Here is a 10,694-nt window from a genome sequence, read left to right as displayed (position 1 = left end):
CAGATGTGCCCACTGATACAATACCGAGTACCTGCAACAAGCAAATCACATCAAGTGCGAACGAAACACATGAACCATTAAATAGCCTGAAACATCAAAACGACAACAACCTGAAACATCAAAACGATAACAACCTGAAACATCAAAATGACAACGACCTGAAACAACAAGACATTGGGAACAACTCAATACCTACAAAGACAACTCGCCGAGGCCGCGTTATACGCCTGCCGGTACGCTTCGCTAGAGGGGGAATCCTGTAGGTGATTGATTAACGTGTCGTATTGAAACAGTGATGTGTTCTGAGAAGAACATATCAGAATAGATACGGTCGTGTGTTCTGAAAAGAACAGTTTCATCGTGTCGTAAGACACGGTAATATGTCCTGACAAGGACAGTTGTTAAACGTTTTCGTCGTGAAACAAGAATAATATGTCCTGAAAAGGACAGTTGTTAGACGTTTAGTCGAGATACGATAATTTGTCCTGAAAAGGACAGTTTTTAGCGTTATCGTAAGGCTACGATACCGAAGTGTTCTGAAAAGAACACGTTCGTACGCTTCGACGGCTGCGTGCAGAAAAAGGCCAACTTTTTTTTTTTTTTTTTTGTGGAAGGGATCTCGCTGTTGGCCTTTAGGGCCTTGACAGCTCAGCTCGGGCTGTTTTGGCGAGCGTAGCTCGACCAGAAAGAGCGTTTTTCCCGCGACTAGCGCAAGGGCGTCTCCTGTGAGACTCGAACCTCGGCTTGGGCCGTCACGGGGTGGTCAATCGCCTGAAGGGCAGGACGGAAACTCACTGGAGTGAGCGAAGTGCGAAGTGCGTGGTCCTCGCCTTCCCCGGTGAAGGCGGTTTTTAACCCTAATCTGTGTCTGAATACTTTGATTGTTATTATTGGCCGCGCGGGCGGCTTTTAATTTATTGTTTGCTACGGTAATTGGATCATCCGGATCCGTTAGTGTGTGTCGGGGCCTCCTATGACTCTTTTTTGTCGGCGGGAAGGGATAATAGTTGATGCTTTTACGCACCAAAGGGTTGGGATGGTGTTTAGCCTTGTCGAAGTGGCGTGCGGACGCCAACTTCATCCATTGGGATATGGTAGGGAGCTCCAGGTCGTGGTGGAGATCGACGTTTCTCACATAGAGGGGCGCCCCGGTCGCAACTCTCATGAATCGCATCTGAAGCGCCTGTAGCCGGTGGATAAGGGAGGGGGCACAATGCGCAAATACTACGCTAGCGTAAGTCATGCACGGTCGGATGCAGGCCTTGTACAATGTCACCTTGTGTCTAAGGGACATGTTACTCCTTTTGTTTAGGAGGAAATGGAGGCGAGAGAGGACGAGAGAGGCCTTCTTTCGAATGGCGGCTACATGCTTACGGAAAGACATGTCGCTATCGAGCGTTACTCCAAGATATTTGACGGATTTTTGCCACGGGATGGCTTGCCCGTATAGGGTTACCTCTTTTTTGAGGCGGAATTTTTCCCGAGAAAGAGCGTTCGCACCGGGGTTACCCCTGGCAAAGAGAACTGCGACGCTTTTCTCGGGATTTATTTGGAAGCCCCATTTCCGAAACCATTCGCCTAGCGACGTGGTAGCGGTCTGGAGTCTGTCCACGATGACACCTCTGTCTTTGTGAGTGGTATAGAGAGCGGTGTCATCGGCATAGAGGGCTAGTTCCACGTTAGGAGCCATAGGAATGTCGCCTGTAAACAGCGTGAAAAGAAGGGGCGAGAGGACCGAGCCTTGAGGGACTCCGGCCATGATGGGTCTAGGGGACGATAACGTCCCTTCGACACGATAGCGCATAGAGCGGTCGGACAAGAAGTCGTGTACTATACGCACGAGTCTTAATGGCACTTGAAGGTGGTAGAGCTTGTAAACCAAGCCGTTGTGCCAGACCTTGTCGAAAGCTTTCGATATGTCTAAGAAGAGCGCACCCGTGGCTCTCGGTCTCCTGGTGCTGTTATTCAGCCCGGAAAGGATGTGCTCCGTGATTCTGTGGACTTGGTGGACGCACGAGTGGCCTGGTCTAAAGCCAAACTGCTCATCGGGAATGAGCCCCTTTTCTAGGGCAAAGTCTAGGAGGCGCTTTTTAACTACCTTCTCGAATAGCTTGCTTAGCGTGTTGAGAAGGCTGATAGGGCGGTAACTGGTGGGATTGTTACGGGGCTTGCCTGGTTTGTGAATACCAATTACAATGGCCTCTTTCCACTGCGCCGGGAAGGTGCAGTTTTCGAGAAGGCAATTGAATATGGCCACTAGTAAGCATATCAGATGCCGAGCCTACTGAGGGCTCGCCCATTAGGGTTTTGTTTTGAACTATTCCAGTCCCCGTGCTTGCTATTCAGGTCCCCGGCCAGTAAGACCGAGGGGCCCAGTGCAGACAGGCTGATGACCGGTCATAGCCACGCGTAACACAGAGCACTCTATGTTTGTTAGGGAGGGCGGGTCTAGCGGTGAGCAGTGAAGCGCACGTCTATAATAAATGAGCGTACCGCCTTTCGCCGTGGGTCGGTCGTTTCGCACCGCGACGTAGTTCGCGAATCTAGGTGCGTGAACGCTGGGCTTTAGGAACGTTTCCTGTACTAGGAAAATATCAATTGGGTGACGAACGAGGAAATCCCGAACTAAATCTGACTGTGGCTTGAAACCGTTTGCGTTGAAAGTCACTACGGACAGTGATCGAGCCTTGACCCTCTAGGTCCACGTCTACGTGGTCGTAGCTATTGCGGTGTGTTAGAATCTACGAATTGCCGCACGGATTTAAGGAGCAGGGCGTGCTCGGTTATTACCTCCACCTTGGTGGACGCGCTTTTAGCGGACTCAAATGCTTCCGCGAATGCGACGAGTGCGTCTAAGTCTATAGCGCCTATTACGCTAAACGCAAGATTAAAGGCGTCGCGGACGTTGCCTGATTCCTCAGATGCCTTCACGGGAGGGCTGAGGGCTTTGGTGGGAGGGCTCGCATTTAATGTGGGCCTCTCTTTTAGGATGGAGGTTGGCGCAGGGACCTGGGAAGGCGCTGCGGTTGCCGGTTTAGATGGCAGAGGCGGGAAGGCTTCTGTCGTGAGTTGGGGAGGGCCCTCCGTAGCGGGGAGCTTGGCCCAGGGACTAAATTCGGGAGGCGGGGCCGGTATGTAAGTGGGCTTTGCTCCCATGCCACGACGGGCCGCATCGCGTCCCACCATGCGCCTAGCCGACGGCTTTTGCGCCTTGGGGGCTCTAGGGCAACCGCGATAATTCGCAGGGTGCCCATGTTGCCCGCAAAGCACACATGCCGACGGCTCAGCGCACGGGAGTGTCCGCTTACAGTCCGAGGTGCCATGGTCGCCTAAACACTTGACGCACCGCGCCCTCGCAAAGCAGTTTCGGGCTGCGTGCCCGTAGAGTTGACAGCGATGACACTGCCGTGTAAAAGAGTGTTTGAGGGGAGTTTCAACCCTCAACCCCGAGAACTTACAGCACTCCCGAAGGTTAAAAATCTTTTTCCCGCTCGGAGTAGGGTCTAAGACTACAAGTACCATATCGTACTCTTCTTTGGTGGTGCGGTTTAGCATACGGAATACATCCCTTACGGGGTATCCCTGCTCGGTCAAATCTATTTGGACGACCCCGGAGTCTATTTCCTTCGGGATGCCCTTGATAACTACCCTTAGGACGCGCTCCTCGGGCAAGGGGAAAGTGTGAATTCCGATTCCTTCGGAACTGTTATACCCTTAATATGTAGGAGTAATGGCTGACCTCTTGATTATCTAAATATGCCAAGTAATCGAAAGGAAAGCATATAAGCATAGCAAGCGGGAGCAGGGTCAGTCTTTATTCGGTATCCATTAAGGTTACACCTCTGTATTCTATTACTAAATCTAAATAAAATCATTTTGTTTTTTAAAAAGGTTATTTTAAGAACCCATATAACATTAAATGGTGGCAGCGGTGGGATACGAAAATCCCCTACCCGAATACGACTCCGAAGTTCCGTATATAATTATCTCGTGTGTGTTTCAAGTGGTAATTAAACAATAGTTTTATTTGGCCTGTTAAGTGAGTGTAGTAAAGTGTTACAAGTTATATATATCTCCAGTGAAGTTATGCTCTTCAAGGTTACTGCGATCATCGTTGCGCTGTAAGTCCCAAACACTTATCAGAGCTCAGAGTTAGGTAGTCTAAGAGACAGTGTATTCTTTTCATTTGTGACTCGTTCATTTTTCTATATCTTATTTTGTGTAAAAATATATGTCTAAAAACTTAAAAACCGAAGACAGTAGTTCCAGCAAAATGTCAGAAATCGACTTAAACATACTACTCAAGTTCATTACTACATTCGATGGGTCACGAGAAAAGTTAGGCCCATTCTTAACAAATTGTCAAAATGCGATGAGTATGGCCACACCATCGCAAACCGATGTCCTTTTAAAATATATTCTGAGTAGGCTAGAAGGAAAGGCAGAATCAGCGTGTTCAATTAGAGATTTTAATAAATGGCCTCAACTTGAGGATTTCTTAAAAGCCCAGTTTGGCGATAAGAAACATTATGCATATCTTTTGGCAGACTTACAAGACTGTAAACAGTCCACGAATGAAACTATCAGCCAATACTCCCTGAAGGTGGAGTCATGCCTTTCAAAACTATTGGCTGAAATAAACATATCAATACCCACGAAAAAAAAGGATGAACTCGTAGGTCGCGTAGCAGCAATGCAAGATTTAGCATTAAACATTTTCACAACCGGCCTTCAGCCACAACTCTCCACAATAGTGAGATGCAAGGACCCATCGACGCTTTCGGAAGCAATTGCTTTCGCGATAGCAGAAGAAAAGATATTGGGTATGACAAATAAAAAACATAACAACATACCACGTCCTAATTCAACACCTAATCGTTTCTCGAGACCAAACTTTTCCTCAAATAATACTGCAAATGTAATAACTTGTAGATATTGCAAAAACATGGGTCATAGTATAGAAAATTGCCGTAAAAGACAATATAATAACAGCCGAAACCCTAATCGTAATCCTAACTCTAATCAAAATCGCAATCAAAACTTTACTCAGAATCGCGCACAACATATTGACACACATTTTAATTACCAGGATAATAGTGACGAATATATCTCCCAAGGTAATTTAAACTAAATCGGTTTCCCGAATGGTATCGCCCGGGAAATAAAAATAATAATTTCAAAGCCGATACCAAATTTATTAACGCTGTATCCACTGAATCCTCTGTACCACACAGAAACGCTGTATCCACTGCATCATATAAAAACACTGTTTCCTCTGCATCATATAATAACACTACATCCACTGAATCCTTTGTATCACGTAAAAACACTGTATCCTCTACATCATATAAAAAAGCTACATCCGCCGTATCCACTGCATCACGTAAAAACACTGTATCCACTGAATCCTCTGCATCACGTAAAAACGCTGTATCCTCTGCATCATACAATAACAGTACATCCGCCGTATCCTCTGCATCATATAGTAAGACCGTATTCACTGAACCCTCTGTATCGCGAAGAAATGCTATATCCTCTGCATCCTCTGTATCCACTGTATCCACTGCATCCTCTGTATCCACTGTATCCACTGCATCCTCTGTATCCACTGTATCCACTGCATCCTCTGTATCCACTGTATCCACTGCATCCTCTGTATCCACTGTATCCACTGTATCCACTGCATCCTCTGTATCCTCTACATTATGTAGAAACACTGCAACCTCTAGATCCACTGCAACCTCTAGATCCACTGCATCCTCTGTATCCACTGTATCCACTGCATCCTCTATATCCTCTACATTATGTAGAAACACTGCAACCTCTAGATCCACTGCATCCTCTGTATCCTCTGTTTCCTCTACATCCGTTGAACCCACTGTGTCCACTGTATCCTCTTTATCCACAGTTCCCAAAACTCTCGCATTCACCGTATCAACTACGTCAACCATTTCTAAACCTATAATGAGCACTATGCCCACTGGTTCACTATTATCAAATGATCTTCCTGAAAAAATATATAAAATCAATACGAATTCTAAAAGATATTTACCTTGTGTTGTATTACGAACCTCTAAATCCTATCAACCTATAAATCTCTTAGTAGACACTGGATCCTCTATATGTTTGCTTAAGCGCTCGTGCCTATCTCAGATTCAAACAATTAATAAAAATAACATAGTTACTATTAAAGGAGTAGATATTAAGGATGAACCAATCCGTAGTCTCGGTACTACAAATCTCGAGTTTCAGGTAGATAAACTTGCTATTTCTTACGAGTTTCATATTGTTGAGGAAATATGTCTTCAATATGACGGCATACTAGGCAATGACTTCTTTACAACTTTCGACATGAAAATTAATTATAAAACAGGACACTTAGAAGGACCGGATGGTAATAAAATCAAACTCCACATTAACGAACCTACCTATGAAATACCTCCTCGATCTGAGACTATTGTAGAATGTTCCGTCGTAAATCCCGAAGTTAAAGAAGGCCTTATACTAGATGAATACGTTTCAGACAAATTATTACTCGCAAATTGTATCGTGAAAGTCAAAGAGAATAATAGAGTAAATGTAAATGTGTCAGAAAACCCAATATCACTAAATCCAAATATGTTAATTACTCTGCATCCAATTGAATATCATCCAACATCCAATCTTGAACATCATTTCTCTGAATCTGCTATTGACCGCTCGAGAAGAGTAATTGAATCAAGAAGATGAAGAAGAATCTAAGTCCCTCTTTGATATTTGTGCCCAATACAGTGATATATTCCATTTCCCAAACGAATCGTTGACAGCAACCGACACTCTACAACATGAAATAAATACCGACACAAACAATCCTATAAGTGTAAAAACGTATCGTTTCCCAGAGGCACACAAAAAGGAAGTACAAACACAAGTCGAAAAAATGCTACATCAAGGCATAATTAAGCCATCTTCATCTCCATGGTCTGCACCTATATGGGTGGTACCTAAGAAAATAGATGCTTCTGGAACCCAAAAATTGAGGATTGTTATTGATTATCGCAAACTAAATGACATCACTATAGGCGATACTTATCCGATACCAAACATCACTGAAATCCTTGATCAATTAGGTAAATCCAAATATTCAATATATTCGGTTTCAAACATATAACTGAACTTAGCTAATAAATCGTTTTACTATGGCTTATATAGACAATACAACTTTGCTACAAATCAGCCTGTACACTGTCCTGTTAAACCCGGGTAATCCGATAAAAGCGGGCATGACTAATGATTGTAACACGAGCACTATTTATCTTCCATTCGATACGGTTCACATACCTGTGAGATTAGATAATATCCATTATAATATAGAAATCCATAGATATTTGGTTCAAACAACAGAAGCCATATTTAAAATTATCACCCATTTGATACCTAATGGAACAAATGTATTAGATCTAGTAGAGTATCATACATTATTTTTATATAACTGGCGGCAATCGTGCAGGACCCCATCGGACATGGACATTCACATTGCTAAAAGGCTCGCAAGCGGATTGCCGGTCTTTTAAGAATTGGTACGCTCTTTTCTTGAAGGACCCTAAGTCGAATTGGTTCGGAAATACTTCAGTGGGCAGCTGGTTCCACATAGTGGTAGAGCGCGGCAAAAACTGCCATACAAAAGCTCAGTCGTGGAACGACGGACGTCGAGGTGATACGAATAGTATTTCGTATTCTGCCTTGACTTCCAATGATGAAACTGAGCTGCAGGCATTAAAACCGAACAACACCTCTGAACATCCCCAATGGTAAATGCGGTAGAAGATGCAGAGACTCCACATCTCTACGTAACACCAAGAAATCGAGCCGCTCGGAAAGAGACGGATGAAAAACTTGTAAACGAATATTGCTTGGAAAAAATGAGATATAGACATTTGGTTAAAGGAAAGTTTTTCGCAACTTGCAGCAACCAAAAATACTAGATTCTTGGTCCAAATGGACTAAAAATGCGGCGGCATTTTGCTGCCAAGTAGTCATTCCAATCTAAGCACCCTCCACAATTCCGTACAAGAAATTCCTTTTCGTTCCTATCCGCTTATTTATTCAAAAGCTAAAGACTATAATTTCTACTTTGCGTTGCTTTATTTATTTTGTAAAGAAAATATGTATTTCTTAGTATAGGTTAGAAGGTCACAAGAATAACAAATACATACCTACATTATTATGTATATTTACCAAAATACTATAATACATTGTTTCTCAAGCGGGGGTTTGTGCCTCTTGGGGGGGGTTTTGAAAGGGGGTCGAAGTCTAAGACTAAGACTAAGACTAGGTACAAACTACATATTAGTACAAAAGAATCGTTTATAAAAGTAATTATTAATTATAGTGTAGTGTTATAAAACTAAATTATAATGTTACAGTGACGGGGTCGCAAGACTGTTTTACTTATTTTATGGCTTTTTCGTGGGTCGCGACAAAAAACGGTCGAAAAACGACGATATAATATGATGTAATAATAAGAAATTCACAAATAATCGCACATTAATGTTAATTTTTAGTTTTTAATTTAATTAGAATAGTTAGCTTAATGCCTAAGCGTGCTACTTTCAGCCTCCAGGTAGTTTTTCATTTCGAAATTTTCACAAACGGATTCTCATTTATCTACCTGACAAAAGCGCCATTCAGATGGAACCCTAGAAAAGAACGTAACTGTCTTTGATAACAATTATACATTTAGGCATTTAACTTGAATGTGTGCGTAAACTATGAACATACGTGTTTGAGAAATAATAAATGAGACTAGTGTCTTGTGAGTGGTATTAGGTATAAAATATGTTTATAATGGAACATAAGATACATGTATCACTTATTCCACGTCATTAAATTTAAATTTGTAGGCATCCCTACTCATCGGCAAAGAAGACAGAGGGTGTAGGCCGAGAGAAAAAGCCGGCGTAAAATACTCTCGGTACTCTTTTAAAATAGCAAATCATCAAACAACACTTATTTTAAAACAAATATCGCAAATTAATTAGAAGTAGCCTGTCTAGCACTAGTCCCAGGCCCTTTTATCAACTAGATAATCGTTGACTTTATAATAAGCCTTTTTACACAGCTTTTCTTTAATACATTTCTTAAATTTATGTTTATTTCTTATAAGAATGTTAGACTAAAACTGTTCTGTAATTATCGTCCGTTTTACGCCCTTGATTGGAGAACTGAAAGTGAATTTAGATGCATTAATTATTTTGTACTGACATTTATGAGTGTACTTAACAAGAGGCTAAAGACAAACCATACTATAAAAGTGATATCGAAAAATGTTTTTTTCTATGTTAGCCTACGAAGTTTTCAGCCCACCGATAATATGTATAATCAAAGTTTGAGATTTTTTTGGGGTTAACCTATTTAACTGTATAATTTAAATATCAAAACTAAAATAAATAAAATACTTGTAACATATACTGATTGAATCTTATTGAAGTTATACTTCTTTAGGCGCGTTACGAAAAATTTATGAGAGTGAAATTTTACGATGCGCGCGCACCGAGACACAAAATTATCAGTATGGGCGCGCCGAGCGTGCGCGAGCGAGATGGGAATAAGACAATCTACAAGTAAAAATAAATAGAATATGCGTGACATTAGCAGCTATGCCAAGAACTTTGAATGACCATAAAGACATTTGTAGTACCTTTTAAACAAATAAAGGATTTTAATCATTTTTTCAAAGAAATTTAGCAATGCTTTTTCACAAAGACCTATTGTTTATTTATTAACTAAGTAATTAAAAAGTTATGAAACATACCTAGTTATTAAATTGAATTAATAAAATAATTATTAATAATCTTAATTAATAATTGAATAATATACTAAATATTAAATATTGTTAAATTATTAACACTAAATATTTATTTTTAATTATTTAATATTTAAAAAAAATAAAGAAAGCCAAAGAAGTATAACTTCTTACGCGCGTACATAAGTACACGCACCATTTTTTATTTTTATCCATATTCTTACTGATTGACACAGAATTAAGTTCTTCAAAATGTTTTTTACAACAAGCGAATATGTAATTCTGGATACATGTATGACAAGATTTCCGCCATAAAACTTGGAGAATTTTAGGGATTTGACCTTCTGAAGTACATTAGCCCGCGGTGGTAATGTCCAATTTTATTGCTGGCAATTTCTGACCGGTTTTAATGAGAATTCCGCAACCCCAATCATTGTTTAGTAGTTTTCCGCTGAAACTATTATATAATGGCTCTAAAATAGCCTTTAGTAGGGCATATAAATGTATTATGGTCTCGAACATGACTTGCGAATTCGCGTTGTTGTGTATTAATTTGAGAACAACAGTTTTACCGACAATTAGATACAGCCCCGTCACGTGAAAACTGATTTGATTGACCTTAACCCTTTACCCCTCCCCCCACTACTTTAACTGTGGATCGATTGAACATTATCGTTTCAGGGCTGCCGATTTTGTTTACAAAATTGATTAACAACCAGGCTTGCAATGACTAGTAAATCATAGTTGAAGAATATATGGACAATAATTGACATTTATTTATTTCCAGATATTATTATATCTTTACTGTTAATGTGATAGAACTACACAAAACCTACACCTTAATAACTTCTACATAATGAACAAATAATAAAAAAATCTACCTAAATACGAACGAATAACTAGATTATTA

General features: G+C 41.1%; 1 protein-coding gene across 1 annotated transcript; it reads left to right on the top strand.

Moving 5' to 3' along the window:
* The first annotated feature begins 4,086 nt into the window (after window positions 1-4,086).
* Window positions 4,087-6,384, top strand: LOC125062914. The gene is made up of 2 exons (XM_047669124.1): window positions 4,087-4,121; window positions 4,429-6,384. Exons 1-2 carry the CDS (start codon window positions 4,087-4,089, stop codon window positions 5,129-5,131), a joined length of 738 nt encoding a protein of 245 aa, XP_047525080.1. The 3' UTR covers window positions 5,132-6,384.
* Window positions 6,385-10,694: the final 4,310 nt, after the last annotated feature.

This window comes from Pieris napi (genome assembly GCF_905475465.1).
Source record: "Pieris napi chromosome W unlocalized genomic scaffold, ilPieNapi1.2 SUPER_W_unloc_1, whole genome shotgun sequence".
Taxonomy (NCBI): Eukaryota; Metazoa; Arthropoda; class Insecta; order Lepidoptera; family Pieridae; genus Pieris; species Pieris napi.
The sequence above is the reverse complement of the archived record's forward strand: the minus strand, read 5'-3'. Positions and strand labels throughout refer to the sequence as shown.

What these genes read in the sequence shown, in the direction of transcription:
- LOC125062914 (XM_047669124.1), top strand. Translation starts at nt 4,087, where the DNA reads ATGCTCTTCAAGGTTACTGCGATCATCGTTGCGCT. An exon ending in ACTGCGATCATCGTTGCGCT is followed by an intron (nt 4,122 to 4,428) that starts GTAAGTCCCAAA and finishes TATTCTGAGTAG; the next exon opens with GCTAGAAGGAAAGGCAGAAT.